Source organism: Panthera pardus, unplaced genomic scaffold, assembly GCF_024362965.1.
Source record: "Panthera pardus isolate Hobbes unplaced genomic scaffold, ASM2436296v1 HiC_scaffold_27, whole genome shotgun sequence".
NCBI lineage: Eukaryota > Metazoa > Chordata > Mammalia > Carnivora > Felidae > Panthera > Panthera pardus.
In genome coordinates this window covers 78,807,214-78,828,972 of record NW_026526843.1, presented here as the reverse complement: position 1 = coordinate 78,828,972, position 21,759 = coordinate 78,807,214, and the positions used below count along the sequence as shown (strand labels likewise).

Genomic DNA, 21,759 nt, shown 5'->3' with positions numbered 1-21,759 from the left:
TAAAAAATCATAGTAGATGTAGCCAAAGTGGTACTTTTAGGAAAGTTTATAGCATTAAATGCTTGTATTAAAAAAATGAAAGAGGTCTCACACATCAATGATCTTAGCTTCCATTCAAAGAAACTAGAGAAAGGGCAAAATAAAAACAAAGCATGTGTAAAAGGAAGAAAATAATGAAGAGCAGAAATCAATGAAATTTAAAGCAGGAAAACAATAGAAAAAAACAATAAAAGCAAACACTGGATATCTTTGAAAAGATCAATAAAATTGATAAACCTCTGTCAAGACTGACAAAGAAAAAAAAGAGAAGATACAAATTACAAATATCAGAAATAGGTGATGTCACTACAGGTTCCCAAGACATTAAAAAGATAATAATAAACAATTATAAATGAAACGGCGGACCTATGCCAGCCAACTCCATCTTGTTCTGTGTCCTCCACCTTGACCACGCCTCCTCCCCTTGAGTGACCTCCCGCTCACCCGTTCAAACTTCCCGATCAAACACGCCCGGCAACCTGCATAACAGGACTCCGACCCTTCCCCAGCCAATCGGCTGAGGCCACAGCCATTACCTCACCAACTGCCCCTAGACCCCAATAAAACCTTTGTGCTTTTGAAACTCGCTCTCTCTCCCCAGTATCTCACCGCTGCGTGGGTGCAGGTAGGGGATTGAGCTTGAGCTAGCTCGAATAAAGGCTCTTTTGCTTTTGTATTGGACTCGGCTCCCTGGTGGTCTTTGGGGATCACGAATTCTGGGCATAACAATAAACACAAAGATTAAACAACTTGGATGAAATGGACCAAACCTCAAAAACCACAAACTACCAAAACTTACTCAACAGGAAATGTATAACCTGAATAAATCTTGTAACTACTATTAAACAATTTGAATTTGTAGTGAAAAAGTTCCCAAAATAGAAATCTCTGAACCCAAGTGGTTTCATTGAAAAATTCTTCCAGACAGTTAAAGAAGAAATAGTACTAATTCAACACAAGCTCTTTCAGATAATAGAAAAAGAGGGAGGAGAAAGACTTCAAAAATGCAGAATAAGGGCCTAGGTGAACTTGCTCTTAAACAATAAAAATATGAGCAAAACAACTCAAACCATTTCAGAACTCTGACAATTATCCAGAGACACAGAATGAAATAAAAATCATTTATTCAAGACAAACTAATGAGATCTGTGACATTTTAACTTGTGGTAATTCCCCTCCCGGCTTCCCTCCCAGGTCAGTGTTGGGATACCTAAAGGCCAGCAGCATTGCAGACAATAGAGATCAGACCTCTTTTTGAGTTCCCTTAAAAGTACCATCCTCAGAGCACAGTCATCTGAACTTGCAACAACCCAGAAAAATCTCTATTCTTAGAGTGTGGTAGATATTTGGTTTCACTTAGAGCTCAGGTCAGCCCAGGCAGGCTGGGTCTGGGGAGTGGGGGAGGGTAGGGAGCTACCTCCAGGGCATTACTGAAACAATAGGAAAGTGCTGGCAACAACTCAGATGCAGTGATTCAGCTGGGGCAAACAAGAGTCTGGCCTAGAATTAAAAAAGAATTCTAGGGCAATTAGATGACCATAGGAAACTTTTAAAACCTCTGACATATTCCTGGGAATATAAATGTCTGGCAAGCCAGGAAAGACCTAAGAAAGGAAAAAGTACCAACCACTCAATTCTGGCTGCACTTCAGTTCCTGGACAAGCAGGAAAGAAATTCAAAAGTTGTCTTGTAAAGTAAAGCTAGAAAGTGCGCCTTCTCACAGAGATTCCCTTGGCAAAAATATCCAGATGAGTCATTTAATGAAATCTTCTGGCCAATCATTGGCTCACCACTAAATGTACTGACCCAGGTATGAACCTTAGCATGCCAGGCTTAAAAATAAAAACAAAGTTTTTAAATTCATTTTTATTTATTTTTAAGTTTACTTATTTATTCTGAGAAGAGAGCACGCGCAAGCAGGGGAGGGGCAGAGAGAGAAGGAGGTAGAAAATCCCAAGCAGGCTCTGAGCAATCAGCGCAGAGTCAGATGTGGGGTCAACCTCACAAACCCTGAGATCATGACCTAAACCGATATCAAGAGTCAGATGCTTAGCCAACTGAGCCACCCAGGCACCCCAACAAAATTAAAAAAATTTTTTTTAATGTTTATTTATTTTTGAGAGAGAGACAGAGTGTGAGCGGGGGAAGGGCAGAGAGAGAGGGAGACACAGAATCTGAAGCAGGCTCCAGGCTCTGAGCTGTCAGCACAGAGCCTGATGTGGGGCTCGAACTTGCAAATGTGAGATCGTGACCTCAGTTGGATGCTTAACTGACTGAGGCACCCAGGTGCCCCCCAAAACAAATTTTTTTTTAAGTTGCAAAGAACTCAATGGCCTACACTGCAGGGAATATAGAGTAGTGTTGGAAAATCACTAAACGAATAACCAATACCCAGAAAATGCCAGAACAATAATAAACAAAATACAACAGACCTTGGTGGGGAAGAGGGTGGAAGAATCTGATACAAGAGCTGTTACAACATATTACCTATAGTGTCCAGTTTTTATCACAAAATTAAGAGACATGCAAAGAAATAGGAACATATGCCACACATACAGACAAAAAAAGTCAACAAAAACATCCTGAAGGGGGCCTAGATTTTGGTCTTAGTAGACAAAGCCTGTATTCAAATTTAAGGAAACTATGCCTAAAAATTTAAAGGAAAGTATGATAACAATGTCTCAAATCAAATAGAGAATATCAATAGAGATAGAAATTATTTCAAAAAACAAATTCTGGAGTTTAAAAGTACAATAAGTGAAATAAAAAATTCACTAGAGTGGCTCAACAACAGATATGGGAGGGCAAAATAAAGAATCAGCCAACAAGAAGATCAATTAATGGAGAAATCCACTCTGGAGAAAAGAAGGAAAAAAAGAGTAAAATAAAATAAACAGAGCCTTAGTCACCTGTGGAATACTATTGTTGCAGGATTTTTTTTACCTCACTACCTGGAGTTCATTGTCTCGCTGCTTCTTCGAAGAATGAAGAGGTAGACACAAAATGAGCAGCAGGCAAAAGTTGTGGTTTATATACACAGTGGAATACTACATGGCAATGAGAAAGAATGAAATATGGCCTTTTGTAGCAACATAGATGGAACTGGAGAGTGTTATGCTAAGTAAAATAAGTCATACAGAGAAAGACAGATACCATATGTTTTCACTCCTTTGTGTATTCTAAGAAACTTAACAGAAGACCATAGGGGAGGGGAATGAAAAAAAAAAAGTTCAGAGAGGGAGGGAGCCAAAATATAAGAGACTCTTACGATCTAAGAACAAACTGAGGGTTGATGGAGGGTGGGAAGGAGGGGAAGGTGGGTGATGGGTATTGAGGGCACCTGTTGGGATGAGCACTGGGTGTTGTATGGAAACCAATTTGACAATAAATTTCATATGTAAAAAAAAAAAGAAAAGAAATTGGGCTTCCAGGTGTTTGTTTCCCAAATAAAAACATAAAACACACTCACATGCTCTCCAGAATCTATCATCTATCCTCACCATTATTTCATAAAAGAATACTTAATACCAAAAAGGTAGAAAAGAATCTCAGGATAATGTGCACTTCTTTAGAGCATATTAGCTTAATAAGAAATAAACTTAATATCATTATATTTCTAATTTTGCTGATCTTTCACCAGTTTTTTAAAACCACTTTCAGGACCACTTTACCTGTGGCAACTGCGACATTGTCCACATGTGTCCAGGACTGGGGGCGGCTGCGAAGTTTGCTTTTGAAAGATCTTGGTCTACGTGGTGATGATGGTGGCAAAGGAGCCTCTGATGATTGGATTTTGCTATCTTTAATTGCCTGAAGGCGTTCATAGAGCTCTTGCAGCTCCTTATTCTGCTGGGTTTGAAGAATTACCACCTCCTGAATGTGTCTAAATGAAAATAATGCAGAAAGCATTTTAATAGCACTGACACCATACAGATAAGCCAAAAAACTCTATGCAATACAAGTAAAGTTTAACAAGGAATTTAGATTAAGAATGTAAAAATAAAGAATATTCACAGTTTTAGGATGGGATATGCTTTCCTAAGCACAACATTAATCAGACATTAAGAAAAAATTAAACAAACTGGAGTGCCTACGTGGCTCACTTGGTTAAGCGTCTGACTCTTGGCTCAGGTCATCTCATGGTTCATGAGATCCAGCCCTGTCTCTGGCTCTGTGCTGATGGGGGTAGGGACTGCTTGGGATTCTCTCTCTCCCTCCCTCTCTGCCATTCCCCTACTCTCTTGGGTGCTCTCTCTCTCTGTCTTAAAATAAATTTAAAAATCTGTGAAATGATTTTAATAAAATGAAAAAAGTAAACAAATTGACAAGAAAAAATTTCTAAAATTTCAATATAGTGAAAGACAACAAAACAAAATTTAAAGTCACACAGTATTAGTAATATTAACCTTTTCTTTATTATATGTTGCAAATATAAACAAGAAAATGTATTCAACATATAGTAAAAGATTCATAGAATACACAAATAGTTCCTAAAACTCAATAAGAGAAAAAAAAAAGAAACGTAATAGGAAAAAGGGGAAAGAATATGAGAAGGTGACTCCAAGGAAGAGGAAATACAAGTAGCCAATTAAACATGAGATGATGTACAACTTCACTTTTAACTGGGAGAATAAAATTATTTTTTAAGAAAAATTTTTAAATTCATCTGATTGGAATAAAAGAAAAAGGATCAATAATATCCAGTCCAATGTTGGGGCACCTGGGTGGCTCAGTTGGTTGAGTGTCCAACTTTGGCTCAGGTAATGATCTCACGGTTCAGGAGTCTGAACCCTGCGTTGGGTTCTGTGCTGACAGCTCGGAGCCTGGATGGAGCCTGCTTTGGATTCTGTGTCTCCCTCTCTCTCTGCCTCTCCCGCACTCATGCTCTGTCTGTCTCTCTCTGTCTCTCTCTCAAAAATAAATAAACATTCAAAAAATATCCAGTCCAATGTTGCTAAGAAATGGGAAGACAGATGGGGCACTTGGGTGGCTCAGTTGGTTAAGAAGTGGGAAGACAGGCTCTCATATATTTTTTAAAGTAATCTCTACACCCAACCTTGGGGCTTGAACTCATGATTATGACTGAGCTAGCAAGGCGCCCCACTTTCATATATTTTTGTTTGGTGTATAAAATGATATAGCTACCTTAGACAACAATTTTAGCAGTATCTATCAATTTCATGTGCACATACCTTTTAACCCAGAAATTCTATTTTTGGGTATCTATCCTACAAAAAATACATAAGTATGTAAAAATGTAAGGATGTTTAACTTTGTGTACTTCAACATTATTTTTCTTTTTTTAACATTTCAAGTTTTTATTTAAATTGTTTACATAAGAAAAACATGGAATAAAACTGAAATGTCCATTAATGAGGGATTAAATAAACTTTGGCTATTCTAATGTATGGAACAAAGACTATTTGTGCAAACGTGTGTATACACACACACACACACACACACGTGCACAACAATGTTAAGTAAAAAAATTTAGAATAACATATATTACCCCACTTTTATAAAAAGCAAAAAGTATGTATTTGTAAATGCATAGAAAAATTACAGGTCAGGCATACCAAACAGTTCACAGTGGTTGCCTCTGAGAAATGAGATCAGGGCATGAGAAGTATGAGACTGTTTTGTGTGCTTTATTACTGTTGTGATATTATGATTTATATTAACATCTTTATGCCTGTTCCTGGCACCTAATTCTGAAAACTCTTGTAATTTCCTAAGCTACAAAGAACAGTGGGAGAATCTTTCATTTTAATATTTGGTCTGTTTTCCTCAAATAGCTCCAGTTCCTAAAATAGCTCCAGAGTGATAAAGGTGAAAGGAATCTTATTTATCACAAGCCCCTTGGAATCACACCTGAGATTATATTAATGACCTTACTTTTAAAAAGCCCCTAAGGATGGAGAATGCTTGCCAGGAGAACCAACTCAGTGATTACAGTGGGACTTTCAGCCCCTCCCACTCCACCTCCAGGGAGTGGACAGAAGCTACAGACTGAATTTATTAGTCGCCAGCGGCCAATGATTTAATCAATTGTGCCTACCATAATGAAGCTTTCATAAAAATCCCTGAACTATAGGGTTTGGAGAGTTTCTAGGTTGGTAAACACATGAAGGTGTTAGGAGAGTGTCACTCCCAAGAGGGTATGGAAGCTCCATGCCCCTTCCCCTACACCTTGCCATCTGACTATTCCTCAGTTGTGTCCTTTTATAATAAATTGATAATCTAGTAAGTAAACTGTTCTCCTGAGTTCTGTAAGCCACTCTAGTAAATTAACTGAACCCAACGAAGGGTTTCTGGGAGCCTGTGATTTATAACAAACAGGTTGGTCAGAAGCATAGGTAACACCGCCTGGACTTATGATTGGCATCTGTGGGACTGAGACCTTAACCTGGGAGATCTGATGGTATCTTTGCAGTTCTCAATCATCAACAATTTTCAGTCATTAAAATGTCACCAATTGTAAATTAGCTACCTGTCAAACACTTTGTTCTATAGAATTTGGGGCACTCAGATTTGTGACAAACGAGAAACAATCCTGGGGTGCCTGGGTGGCTCAGTCGGTTGGGCGTCCGACTTCGGCTCAGGTCATGATATCACAGCTCCTGAGTTCGAGCCCTACGTCGGGCCCTGTGCTAACAGCTCAGAGCCTGGAGCCTGCTTTGGATTCTGTGTCTCCCTCTCTCTCTGCTCCTCCCCCATTCATGCTCTGTTTCTCTCAAAAATAAACATCAAAAAAAATTTTTTTTTTAAAAAGAGAAACAATCCTTACTTTTCTCGTAATCTTTGAAGCTCCACCTTCAAATCCTCATCCTCTATTTCTGAGTCATCATCACTGCTCATTGGAGAAGACGGTGAATAGAAGAGTGAGCTCTGTGTTTGAGCAAAGGTTTTTTCTTCACGGAGTGGTAAGCACTGATCACTCACTGGAGCAGTCTTTGCCACTGACCTCCCTCTGCCAGCAAGAGTGGCTGAAAATTCACTATCAGAGCTAGGATGTTTCCCAGCAGTAAATGTCTCTCTCTCTTTAAGCAATAGTTCAAGTCCAGAATGCATACTACTTCCCGTGGCTGAGTTTTCTTCCAGTTCCTTTTCTGGGGTCATCAAAGATACATCAGTCTCACAAGCTGTGTTGAAAGATGAGTAGTTGTCACCTTGTTTGGCAATTCTTTTGTCTCCTTTAAAGGTTTCACGATGAGCTCGTAACTTCTGAGAAGAAAGTGAAGCTTGTGGATTGCACATGGAAGGTTCCATTTTCACTAACTGAGACTTGGCTATTTCAGTAAAGGCTAGAACTTCTTCACTAGAATGGGTTGTCATTTTATTGAATGCTGGTATGTGTTCTATTCCAAAAGATGTCACTTTCACTGACTGCTGCTGAGGAACTGTAATCACCTGAGATACAAAAAAAGGCAAAAGTGGCTGGCTCTATCTAACCAAAGAGTAAACCCACAAAGAAATTCAATATCAAAATATGGTACAGACAAGTGGATGGTGTGCTGTGATGTATATCTATCAATGATACCCAAATTTAAAAGCCACATTTAGAATTCCCATATTCAGAGTCTTTCAAGTGGGGTAAAGAAAATTGGCTTCATATTGCTCAAACAAAATTCCACAATTAAAAAAAATTCAATAATTCAAGTTGCTGAGATTCTAAAGGATAAGAAATTAGATTTATTAAAAAGATGACCCAATCACCCCCCACCAAAATGATGACTCATTTCTGTGCTCTTTTCCAGCTACAAAAATCCCCATTTCTTTAGACTCACCTTTATTGGAAGGCTACAAAAGGTAAGGGGATGTGTATTAAATATGACATTAATCTACACTGAAAATAAGGATCATCTACATACCAAGATCTTCAATACTATTACCTTTTACAATGCCCTTGTAGATAAAGATTCAACCAAAGAACACAAACCTGGAACCGACCCCGCTGAAATGATCCACACATCACTTTGCATCTACTCAAAGCCCTAGTATCAGCTGTGGACTCTCCTGTCAGAGGAATGGGATCAGGAGCAACTGCTGATCTCATATCTTCTGTTTCCACTGTAAGTTTTGCAAAATTGTAAGCAGAAAAGAGAAAATTGTTTATTAAGACTAAATTTGTTTACATTACCAAAAATGAAGAAAAGTAGAAAAGCTTAAGCCCTGCTAGATAATTAAAAAGTGTTAATGTAATAAGCAACATTGTAGAAGTCCCTAACTCAAAATCAGACGTATGATTTATCCCGAGACTTAGTATCTACGTGAAATGAATAACTGTAAAACCAAATTAGTTACAAAAGTAAAAATAAAATGGCAATGACATTAATGGGACATGTCACATACATGGGCTACGTGGAAAAAGTGGTAAGATCTGTATATGAACAAACAAACAAACAAAAAAAACAGAAGTAAATGAAAAGTGATGTTACCTAGTCTATGTCCCTGACTGTAAGCACACTACCTTGACGGACTTTTGATCTCTTGAAAAAGCTGGTTGACTGCCGTAGCCTGTATGCCCAGCTTTTTAATTTGCGAGTCCAGGATTTCTTGCTAATAGGATTTTTGAGACTAGGACAAGTAAAGCTTAGGCCAAAATATCCACCTCCTGTCTGCAGATGAATGGCTCCACCACTTGACACAGCAGCAGGATAGGTCTCTGGATCCCCTGGAAGTGAAGCATCTGGAGACATCTCCTGATGGGAGACAAAAAGAGAAAAACCAAAATGGTAATAATTTAGACATGGTGAATCAGTTGCTTATACCATTAGAGTTTCTTGCATTGACTAATCAGTAATCAAAAATAGAATGCTATGTATACTTGCATTAATAGCATTTATTCATGACAATGAATCTGAAGTATTCAACTTATAGGAATTAATCCTTCCCCTTTCTTTAAAAATATTAGACTTAAGATAAATAAAAGAGCAGAATATAAATCTTCCAGCCTAGGATATTTTTTATTATAACAACTTTGAAAACTGAAAATTAAAATTGTTTCCTTCATATGTTTCATTTACTAAAAAAGGTTACTGAAACCCTATGCTTTTAAAAGGAAACTTTTCATTTATGCTCATATTATTCAACAGAGTTAAAGATGCCTAATACACATGAAAACATAGAAAAACAAGATATCTAGGCATTTATATTTATAGAGAAATATTATCAAATCAAATTTCTTAACTTTATGTAAGTACACAAAATCTTACAATAGGCCTCAAAAGTATTTCAAATTCTTGATAGAAATATTATTAATATCAGGCCATAGCTGGCTATAAAATCAGTTTTTCCTCTTGTCCTCCCATCCCTCCCAACAAAATGCCAGAATTAACTGTTGTATTCTAAATGAGTACTTTAAAAATAAATCCTCTATAATAATTAATATAAAAAATGCACAACCACAAATACTTTGGAAAATATGGAAATGGTCTCTACTAATCTAGAAAATCAAATGAGTATTTAAAAAGTTCAAAGAATGGGATTCAGCATTTGTTTGCAAGAAGGATGGCCTAAGTGGCACTAAGTACACTGGAGTCTTAAATCAGCATTATTAACACTTAGGGCATGTCAACAGTTATTAAAATTCTGATCAGTCAGTTCTTATTTTCCAAAGTCCCATTTTGGACTAGTAATAATGCTACTTTCTTGAAGAGAGAAAAAAAAAACCTCTCAATAATATTATAATTTAGAAAATGTTGCACTGGTCCCACTTCAATTACAGAAAAATTTTAATAAGTAATAACTGAATCAAGATGGTAAGTTAAATACAAGTTCTAGCCTACCTTACAAATCCAAATTCATAGACACAACAGAAAACAAAGATACAGACACATACATATATGACTAAAGGAGGAAAAAGCAGCCCATGACACATGCAGGAACTGTTTCAAAATGCTGCAAACTTGGGTGGCAGATACAGACAGTAAGAGAGAGCCCTGGCCAACTTAAAGGAAGAGTGGTTGACTAGAATGCTTACAAAGCTATACCCAATATGTCTCCTTTATGCCTCCTAAACATCATCTCATAACACTCTCCTACTTACTGGACTTCTTTTGGTTCCTTGAACAGGTCTCCACCTGTGAATGTCACCATCACACACAAGTTCTTCCCTCACCACCTTGTAATAAAGTAATCCCCTACTTGTTCTATTATAACCCTTTATTTGTTTAGCGTTTGTCTTCCACTACTAGAATTTGAGGTCCACAAAAAAGAGATCTTGACTTACTGAATGGGAGAAAACTGGTTGGGGTACTAAAGAAAGAACAGCCAGGAAGTTCTCTTTCCCTCCTGACCTCCAAAGCAAGCAAAAGGGAGAGACATCTGCTCCCAAATAAGAGTGGTGAGAGGCAAATGTTTGTGGCCACGAGAAAGATCAGCAATGGGGAAAGGAGACAACATCCAAGAGGAAGGGGAAGCCCTTCTACCTGTGAAGACTATTAGGCCACCTTCCAGGCAGCATTTAGAGAAAAGTTGTAATATCCAGAGCCAAGAAGCCTGTCCCATGCCTTTCCCACAATTACTGGAGGAAGGCTACAGCAATTATATATAGCATTTAGAGAGACAAACAAGGAATCTTACACAGGTTAAAGAAAATATGAGTACACAACTAAGAATCACCAAACACTTACAGGAAATCAATACTATAAGAAAACACTAGGGGTGCCTGGCTGGCCCAGTTGGTTAGAATGTGTGACTCTTGATCTTGGGGTTGTGAGTTTAGGCCCCACAATGGGTGTGGAGACTACTTAAAAAAATAAATAAAAAGTTAAAAAACAGGGGCACGTGGGTGGCTCAGTCGGCTGAGCGTCCAACTTCGGCTCAGGTCATGATCCCACGAGTTCAAGCCCTGCATCGGGCTCTGTGCTGACAGCTCAGAGCCTGGAGCCTGTTTTGGATTCTGTGTCTCCCTCTCTCTCTGCCCCTCCCCTGCTCATGCTCTGCCTCTCCCTCTCTCTCAAAAATAAATAAACATTAAAAAAAATTTAAAAAAAAGTTTAAAAACCCACTAAATTCAATAAACAGAAGAATAGCCAAGGAAATAGCATTAGTAACATAGAATAAGACTGTAATACCTCCAGAAAGATGTGTGAATATACTACAACCATAAGAAAAAGAATGAACTACAGTTATTGGAAATTAAAAATATAATCCTTGACATAAAAAAATACCTGAATAAAAGTCTGGAAACAGCATAAAAATTGAGAAATTCTCCAAGTACAAAAAGCAAAAGGACAAAGAGATGGAAAACATGAAATGATAAGTTAATGGATAAGAAAAACAGGAAATGAAGAAATAAAACTATTTTTCACAGATGATATGATCTTATATATTATACAGAAAATCCCAAATAATACACACACTCAGCGAAAATTGAAGGTACAACATCAACCCTTAAAAATTAGTTATATTTCTGGGGCACCTGGGGGCTCAGTCGGTTAAACGTCAGACTCTTGGTTTCGACTCAGGTCATGATCTCATGGTTTGTGAGTTCGAGCCCTGCATCAGACTCTGCACACTGATAGCTGCAGAACCTGCTTATGATTCTCCCTCTCCCTTTCTCTCTGCCCCTCCCCCACTCGCGCTCTCTCTCTCTCTCTCTCTCTCTCTCTCTCTCAAAATAAGTAAATAAATTAATTAAAAATTAGTATTTCTGTACACTAGCAATGAAAAATCTGAAAAGGAAATTAAGAAAACAATTCCATTTAAAAATAACAACAAGGAGAATAACTGGTGCTGGAACAACTGGATAGTCACATGCAAAAGAATGAAGCTGAATCCCTATTCCACACCATATACAAAAATTAACTCAAAATGATCCTACCACGTATACTTAATTAATCAAGGGTGAAGCAAAATAAAGTCATTTTTGGACACTAAAAAACAAAAAAACAAACAAATTAGTCATCCATTCAACATATTTAAAGATATTACTCATAGAAGCATTTCAAAGGGGGAAAAAAAAGGAATTCTAGGACACCAGAAACAGTAGCAGGTAAATTTGATCCAGATGTAGCAATGGACACTTAAAACAAAAGATTTCATTTGACTTTAACACTTCAGTATCTTTTGAGGATCAAAGTTTAAAATTATTAAATTATATTTCATTTTTTATGGTTCTAATCATATTACATGATCATAGGCTAACACATATAATCATAACATAAATGCTGTTTATTGATCTTCAATTCTTCGAATCAACCTAGAGGCAAAGCACAACCAAGTGTTACAGAAAAAAAATGTACATGTTATAAACTTTGCTAATGTTAAAAATACAAGTAAATAAAAATCGGGAAGTGTATGGGAAAGAAGAGGAAAGGGAAAATATTGTAATTTCCTCACCCTTCATAGCAGTGAGTTAACAGGTATTTTTGAAGATTATTAAATAAAAAAATAGATACGTATATTATTTACAAGTTATTAATGGCAATGACCTCAAGAATTAAAACCAGGACCTTAACAGTGTTTGGGGAAGGAAATGGAGTATAAGAAGGTGTTAACATAAATTACTTTTAATTTTCCCTCCTTCTGAACTGATTTCTTATTTATATATTAATTGTATATTTTAAAATTACTAGTTTACAAAAATATAAACATTTGTTATATCTATTCAATGGAATATTATGCTATTGTTTAAAAAAATGTGAGATGGAACTCTGTGTGCCAACACAGATAAATGTTCATAACTGAAAAATAATTCCAAACATCACATGAATATAAACATATAACATATATCTATATCTTTGTAAATATAAAACAGAGGAGTAAAATTATATAAATATTTGCAAGTTAATTAAAACCATGTCTATAAAGATTCATTAACAGCTATGTCTATAGGTTTGGAAGTGGGATGGATTTTACTTTATATACACACATATACTACTTATATAATAATAATAAAGAGATACAGTGGTAAAGATTTAGAAATATATTTATGATATACTGTATAATGAAAAGATAAATTTGCAAACAAATATGCATATAGCACAATCCTATTTTTGTGAATGAAAAGTTATAGGTATGTAACTAGTCTGTGTAAGCTTAAGTCAAGAAGGTTAAGTATCAAATAGTGGATAAATACCAGATAGTCACTACCTCTGTGATGTGAAGGAATAGAAAAGGGAAACTAAATTCCTATGTTACATAACTTAAAAAAATACCATATGATTTCATTTATATGTGGAATTTAAGAAACAAAACAAACAAACATAGAGGGGAAAAAAGAGGAAGAAAAAAAAGAAAGACTCTTAACTACAGAGAACTGATGGTTACCAGAAGGGAGGTCAGTGCGGGGGAAGGGGGGGATGGTAAAATAGGTGGTGGGAATTAAAGAGTGCACTTGTCGTGATGAGCACTGGGTGTTGTATGGGAGTGTTGAATCACTATACTGTACACCTGAACTAATGTTACACTGTATGTTAACTAACTGAAATTTAAATAAAAACTTAAAAAAATAAATAAAAGTCAGCTCTTCCTACACACTAAAACAATCTATAAATCAGTCCTGTTCTGTCACCAATACAAAAAAAGTCATTGCTTGCAAGTTCCTAGCTAATTCACCAGAGGGCTCTCTCACCAAAGATACTTCTGCCGTCTCTATGGAGACATTCTTGGCACCTGTAGCCTAAGTCATGGCCTTCCTAAATACCTGTGACCTCAGAATCTTGTGACATAGATTAGTTTCAAAGAACAGAACTTTAGAAAAGAAGGAATTTCTTTAAAAGAATAAGGATAAGAAATTGATTAGAAAGAATAATACTTACATGTAAACATATTTCGCTGGGTATAGAAGTTATCACATTCAGGTCCCTTTTGAACACTGATATGTTAGCAGGCTGACTCACAGCCACATTGGACAGAATCTTAGAGCCTGTCTGCTGAAAATTAGGGGACTGTGCAGGACTATCTTGAATTCCACTGTGACTGATGCCTATGACTTCTGGCACTGGACATGAGAGCGTATCTTCAGCAGAGGAAGAAAATGGAGAGTCTATGCTTTGGGTATCCTTCTGACTCTCAGGATAGATGCTAGATATGCTATGCTCCTGATAGAGCAAGTTTCTTAATTTTTCATCCAGAGTTTTAATTCGGTTGTCTGCAAACTCCATTTTTGGAGGTCTTTCCCCATCTGATTCCAGGACAGTAGAGGGTAGAAGGGTAGTCAGTTCAAGGCCAGGGGTCTGAGTGGGAATGACCATCTTAGGAGAACTTGCTTCAGTGTTCACTGTGGTTTCTCCTTCTTGGGAAATCAACTCTGCATCCATAGTTGGTTGCTGCACTGCTAAGGATTGAGGCTTTTGATCAGACATAAATGCCAGAGTTGTAAGAGAGTTACCAGAAATCTGAGTTGACTCGCCAGGAGGGACCATAAGTACATCAGCCTGACTGGCAGCTTGGTGACATGGATATGCAGGTAGAAATATGCCTGCTTGGTTGGTTTGTCCCTCACATTCAACTGGAACTGCACGAACTGAAGTAGCAGTATAAGTTGAACTACTAGCAACTGATGCCATTATCTGCCTGTCATCTTCCACTTGATAAAATACAGCTTGCTGCTTAGTGTCTACACTGGCATATTCAGAAATCTTACCATCAACTACATCCTTGAGTTCTGATTTGGAGGCAAAAAGTACACGCTGGCAGGGATTATTTTCTAGAGTGAGCAGTGTATCCTGTGATATTTCCTTATTACTTGTGGTTCTTGGACCTAGAACAATAACAAAGAATAGCTAGGCACATATTAATAAATACAAAGCATGGACTAGTACTCAAACTCAAAGGGGACAAGAGGAGCAAGGGACAAACAAGAATCTGTGTGAATAAGTGTTATAAATAAGATTCAAAATACACAGAATTCAACCTGCCAAGCGACAAAAAAACCTTTATTTTTTCATAAATATTATATTTTAAAATGGCTTAAGTTACACCTTAACAATAGCATCTTCAAAAATGCTTATGAAAATTCTCATAAGAATGAAATACCCATGAAAACAAGTTAAAGATATGGTATAAATTTTATATCCCCATCTTCCAAGTCTGGATGAAGCTGACAGACAACACTTACCAGAAAGTAGAGGTAACCCAGGAACTGTAGACATGGACTGCTGAAGAAAAGGAGGAGACTGAGCCTCACGGTTTCTTATTGTTTGATTGATACAGAATCGCCACCGACCAACTGGAGATGACTGAGGAGCAGATTCATCTGTAGAAAGAATTTGCAAAAATTAATAGGCTAAGCAATTGTCAACATGTTTACCCTATTGATTAAGAAAACCAGGTTAAAACACCAATTTGTCTTGTATCTCCATTTCCAATAGCACTAGGATTTGCCAGTACAATGCTGGCAAATACTCTAAACAACTGAGCACAAGATATCTTTAGGGAAGGATTTTAGAATCTATGAAACAAACACTGTATCAATAGCAATAAAAGCAGGGCACAATTTGGGGGAGAAAATGGAAAACATTTTCTCCAGCTGTTCTGATCCTGATTATGATGATACTTATGCAAATCTACAAGTATTAACATTTACAGAACTATACCCCAAAAGAAAAAAATCAATTTTACTGTATGATGACTTAAAAACAAAGTCCCTACACCTTTACTCCTACTTTGTAAACTTATTCAAATAATTATTTTTTAAACTTTAATCTACTTTATCAGTTAGAAATCTGCTCAAATTCCTCCTAACAAGGAAAAGAACATAGAGGAGGACCCTGGCATCCTAACACAAAGTAAATTTCAGGGTAATGGTATCTGATTTCATGACTCCCACACCACCTGTTGCTTCTTCATGTTGTTATAATTCCTTCACAGGTCCTCATTTGTCTATGGCTCTTCGCCCCCTCCCAGATACTCTAAATATAACCATGACCAGAGCTGAAAAGAATGGAGAGATAAAGTCATCAGAAAAGAAAACAGAAGACCCCATTTTTAGTCCCTGGAAGTTCATCTAGTATCTGATTTACAAAAACTTATCAGTGATCAGAGCAGGTAGAAGCATAATATTAGTGGAAGGAAATCAAGATATAAATGACTATATTAAAAAATGAAGCAAACTTAGAACATAGGGATATCAGTTAAGAAAGGTTCTGTCCATCTCACATCAGTGGTTAAAAAAAAAAACTTACCAGTTGACTTCAAACAGTAAAGCCGTTAAAGGTCATCAGTACTGTGACTGCTTTTCTGGTAACATACCATGCAGCAACTCGGAAATAAACTAATTTGATAAAGAACCAACACTTGAAGGAAACCTACAGAATGGTTTTACTTCTTACATCCAGGCTAAAAAGTCCTTTTAAAGTGTGGGAAAACCTACATTAACAATTTATTAATTTCCTTTATTGGCAAACATCTTTCCCAACGAAGTTGCATAAACTTTCCAAATGTCTTGCTTCAAAAGCCACATGGTAAATTTTATTAAATATACTTACTGCTGGTCTGAGTGGATGCAGAATTTATCTGTACTTGTTCAGATGATCCTGTCTGAATTAAAAATGAATAGATAAATAAAGAAGTTCCTGATACATATCTGAGAAGACCTATTTGCTAAATAATTGTTCTTACTTGGCTACTGTTGGATTCCACAATTATAGAGTCAGTTCCAATGGCTCTATCTATAGCAGAGTGGGCATGAAGGATCTCCTGGGCCTGACCTACAATAGCCCTCAATTCTTCTACAAATTTTTCTTTCTCACTTTCCAGCACAAAGTTATCTTCAACCTGTCCAAATGTAAAAATAAATCTATTAAATTTAGTTTCTTCAAAATTATAATATTGTATCCACAGTGACTATCTTAAAGAAAAATGAATTAAAATTAACTATTTAGATACAAATGCCACAAAAGAATTAAAAAACAACCAGCACTAAAGGACCACACAGTACATTAAATTATTCTATTTGGAGACCACTGATGTTTGTCAGATTGATACTACCTACCAGAGAAGAACACAGCATTTAAAAAAATATCTTGCATTCTATAAATTATCATTTGAGGAACACAACTGAGGCAATGTTTATGTTTAAAACTAGGATGTCCAAACCCAAAAGTTTTTAAATCACAAATCACAAAATGAAACATCTCTAATGACGATAAAGCATGGCCTGGAGACAGTTCATAAAATATGATGTTAAACAAGAGGCAGAAATGACAACGTTAACTTTTAAAATGTTTAATTCTGGGGGTGCCTGGGTGGCTCAGTTGGTTAAGCATACAACTTCGGCTTAGGTCATGATCTCACGGTTTGTGGGTTTGAGCCCAGCATTGGGCTCCGTGCTGACAGCTCAGAGCCTGGAACCTGTTTCAGATTCTGTGTCTCCCTCTCTCTCTGCCTGTTCCCTGCTCACATTCTCTCTCTCAAAAAAATAAATAAACGTCAAAAAAATTTAAACAAAACGTTTAATTCTGTTTCTACAAGAATACATATCTGAAGAAAATTAGCAGAAACAAAAGCATTATGTACTCTTCCCGCCACCCTTACTTATCCCCATGAAAATAGGGCAAAACTACTAACTTAAGCCTAACAATTCAAAAAAAAGTATGAAAACTAAATGAAATGATGAACATTACTTGACATCTATAGGTAAGATGGTATATAAGTAGCTACTACATTAGAATTACCTGGACTATTTCATAAACTACTGATGCTTAGGCCTTAACTCCAAAGATTCTGATTTAATTAGGGACCGAGGCAATGGATTTGTTTTTAAAAGCTCTTAAGGTGGTAAGAACCACTGACCTAGATAATGTCTTAATAAAACACTCTCATATTTTAGAGATTAGTATAATAAAATGAAAGAAGGTAGACTTACTCTTGATCATAAGCAGTTTATCTTTGTGCAAATTTTAAAAACTAATGGTACCCTAAAAAAAGATTGCTCTGAATAAATGAGGGGAAAGGATGAGAGGAAAAAAGAGATGGAATGCCAGATGGAAGGTAATCTGGTTTCATTGTACTTACCATATAATCTGCAATATCTTCTGGTGCGTCACCATCAGCATCAAACTTGAAGGTGACCATCTTGTTGTTGTGTGTCTCCAACTGACACTCCACCATGTTGTCTCCAGATGTTGACACCTGGGCACAAACATTTCACCAATTTAAGAGTCAGTTATTATCTTCTATTTGCAAATGGACAAAGGAACGTCTAGATGAGTTAACATACAATATATAGAAAAATAGTTTAAATTGTTGAGATTCTAAGAAGGTTGTTTTTCCCTGTTGAAACACTGCCTTAACACCCATTCTATGACAAATAAAAGACTTAAATTAGCAAAATGTTAGAACTGTGATCCTGTGGAAAAGAAAAATTTAACTTTTATGAAAACACAAAGTCTGAACAGTCACTGTATTTTGCCGAAATGCAAAGTTTATTTAGTCCTTCATTTCCAAAATTCTCTTAATCACACAAATTAGCACTTTAAGCAATAGAAAACACACTGCTAATGGAAATGTATACTGGTCCAACCTTTTTGGATGGCAATCTAGCAACGCGAATTTTAAAAATTGTTAAATCTTCATATATTTTCACTACTTTTATTGATTTAATTTAAATTGAAGTATAATTAACAGTTATATTGGATTCAGGTGTACAACATACTGGTTTAACAATTCCACACATTACTCAATGCTTACCATGGTAAATGTAGTCACCATCTGTCACAAGACAACATTATTACACTCTCATTGACTTTAGTCCCTTTGCTGTACATCATCCCCTACAACAACCTCTCCTCTGCCAACCATTTTTGTTCTCTGAATTTTTTAAGTTTATTTTTTTATTTTGAGAGAGAAAGAGAGAGAGAGCATATGGAAAGGGGGAAGGGGCAGAGAGAGACAGGGAGAGAGAAAGAATCCCAAGCAGGCTCCACACCGCCAGTGCAGAGCCCGATGCGGGGCTTGAACTCACGAACTTCAAGATCATGACCTGAGCCAACATCAGATGCTTAACCCACTGAGCCACCCAGGCTCCCCTGTTCTCTCAGTTTAAGAGTTCAGTTTTCTGCTTGTCACTTTTTTACCTATTAATTCTACTTCTAGCAATGAATCATTAAAAAAAACAGGGATCTTAAAAAAAAAACAGGGATCTTTATATAGATCTGTGTTCAAGAGTGTTTGCTACAGAGAAAGAGACATGCACAGACATACAGACAAAAGGAGAGAGAAAGACAAAAAGAGAAGAAACAGACTGGCAGACAGAGATAGACTGATAGAAACAATTTAAATGAATAATAACAGAAGTGATTATTAAAATATTGTATCTCTATACAAGGGACTATCTAAGGCAACAATTTAAAATATGTTACCGGGGCACCTGAGTGGCTCAGTGAGTTGAGCATCCAACTCTTGATTTCAGGTCAGGTCATAATCCCAGGGTCAATGGATCAAGCCCTACATTAGGCTCCAAGCTGAGCAAGAGCCAATTTAAAATTATCTCTTTCCCTCTGCCCCTCTCCCCTGCTCGCTTGCTCTCTCTCTCTCTCTCACTGTAAAATAAGAAAAATATTTTAAATATTATGCTACTGAAAAATTACAAAGTGACACAGGAAAATGCACATGATATATTAAGTTTTTAAAAATGGAGAATATGGGGCACCTGGGTGGCTCAATCAGTTAAGCATCCAACTCTTGATTTTGGCTCAGGTCATGATCTCATGGTTTGTGGGACCGAGCCCTGCAATGGGTTTTGCACTGACAGCCCTGAGTCTGCTTGGGATTCTCTCTCTCAACTTGTCTCTCTCTCTCTCTCCCATAAATAATGAAAGAAAGAAAGAAAGAAAGAAAGAAAGAAAGAAAGAAAGAAAGAAAGAAAGAATATGACTTCTCAAACTATTGCAAAAAATAGAAAAGGAAGGAAAACTTCCAAATTCATTCTGTGAAACCAGCATTACAAAACCAGATAAAGACATACAAAAAAAAAAGAACTACAAGCCAAAATCACTGATGAACATAGATGCAAAAGTACTCAACAAAATACCACCAAACTGAATCCAATAACACATTAAAAAAATCATTCACCACGATCAAGTGGAATTTTTCCTGGGATGCAAGGATGGCTCAATATTTGCAAATATATCACTGTGATACATACATCAACATGAGAAAGGATAAGAACCATATGATCATTTCAATAGATGCAAAAAAGCCTATGACAAAGCACAACATCCTTTCATGATATAAATCCTCAAGAAACTAGGTTGAGAGGGAACGTACCTCAACATAATAAAGGCCATATATGAAAAATCCACAGATAACGTGATGTTCAATGGTGAAAAACTGAAAACGTTCCCCCTTAAGGTCAGGAAAAAGTCAAGGATGTCTACTCTCACCACTTTTATTCAACATAGTACTGGAAATCCTAGCCTCAGCCATTAGACACAAAAAGAAATAAAAGGGATCCAAATTGGCAAGAAACAAGTAACCTTTTGCAATTTGAAAATGACATGATACTCTATGTGAAAAACCACCAAAAAACTACTAAAACTAATAAATGGATTTACAAAGGTTGCAGGATACAAAATCAATGTATAGAAATCAGTTGCATTTTGGGGCGCCTGGGTGGCTCAAATGTTTAAGCATCTGACTTCAGCTCAAGTCATGATCTCATGGCTTATGAGTTTGAGGCCCCCGTTGGGCTCTGTGCTGGCAGCTCAGAGCCTGGAGCCTGATTTGAATTCTGTGTCTCCCTCTCTCTCTCTGCCTTTCCCCACTTGTGCTCTGTCTCTGTCTCTCTCTAAAAGAAATTGAAGATAATACAAACAAATGGAAAGATATTCCATGCTCATGAATTTGAAGAACATATATTGTTAAAATGACCATATAACCCAAAGCAATCTACAGATTTAATGTAAACCTCACCAAAACATTTTTTTTTTTACCGAACTAGAAAAAAATATCCTAAAATTTGTATGCAAACACAAAGGACCCAGAATTGCCAAAACAATCTTCAAAAAGAAAAATAAAGCTAGATGTATGACACTTCCAGACTTAAAGTTATACCACAATGCTATCATAATCAAAAGAGTATGGTACTGGCACAAAAACAGACACACAGATCAACAGAACGGGACTAAAGCCCAGAAATAAACCCACAATTACATGGTAATTTAATCTTCAACAAAAGAGACAAGAACACACAATTGGAAAAGGCTCTTTGAAAATTACTGTTGGTAAAACTGGAGAGCTACATGCAAAGGAATGGAACTGGACCACTTTTGTACACTATACACAAAATAAATGCAAAATGGATGAAAGAACTAAATGTGAGACTTGAAACCATTAAAGTCCTACAAGGGAACACAGGCAATAATTTCTCTGACATTGGATATACCAATATTGTTCTAGATATGTCTGCCAAAGCAAGGGAAATATAAGCAGAAATGAACTATAGGGACTACATCAAACTAAAATGTTTCTGTACAACAAAGGAAACAATCAACAAAACTAAAAAATAATGTACTGAATGGGAGAAGATATTTACAAATGACCTATCCAATAAAAGGTTAGTATCCAAAATATATAAAGAATCAACAACAGCCAAACTATGGACAGAGTGTAAATGTCCATCGACTAATGAATGGATAATGAATGCATAAAGAACATATGGTGTATACATGTATGGGCATGCATGCATGCACGCGCGCACACACACACACACACACACACTGGAACATTACTCATCTTCAAAAAGAATGAAATCTTGCCATATGCAACAAT

The 21,759-nt window shown here is 36.6% G+C and overlaps 1 protein-coding gene across 1 annotated transcript in view; it reads right to left on the bottom strand.

Annotated features, from left to right (window-relative positions):
* WNK3 (WNK lysine deficient protein kinase 3) overlaps nt 1–21,759 on the bottom strand; it is a 185,158-nt gene that overhangs the window by 30,594 nt on the left and 132,805 nt on the right. The window contains 9 exon segments of the mRNA XM_019436661.2: nt 3,711–3,922; nt 6,827–7,449; nt 7,979–8,109; nt 8,510–8,741; nt 13,806–14,749; nt 15,107–15,244; nt 16,476–16,527; nt 16,609–16,764; nt 18,004–18,120. Coding sequence (XP_019292206.2) covers nt 3,711–3,922; nt 6,827–7,449; nt 7,979–8,109; nt 8,510–8,741; nt 13,806–14,749; nt 15,107–15,244; nt 16,476–16,527; nt 16,609–16,764; nt 18,004–18,120 — 2,605 coding nt within the window.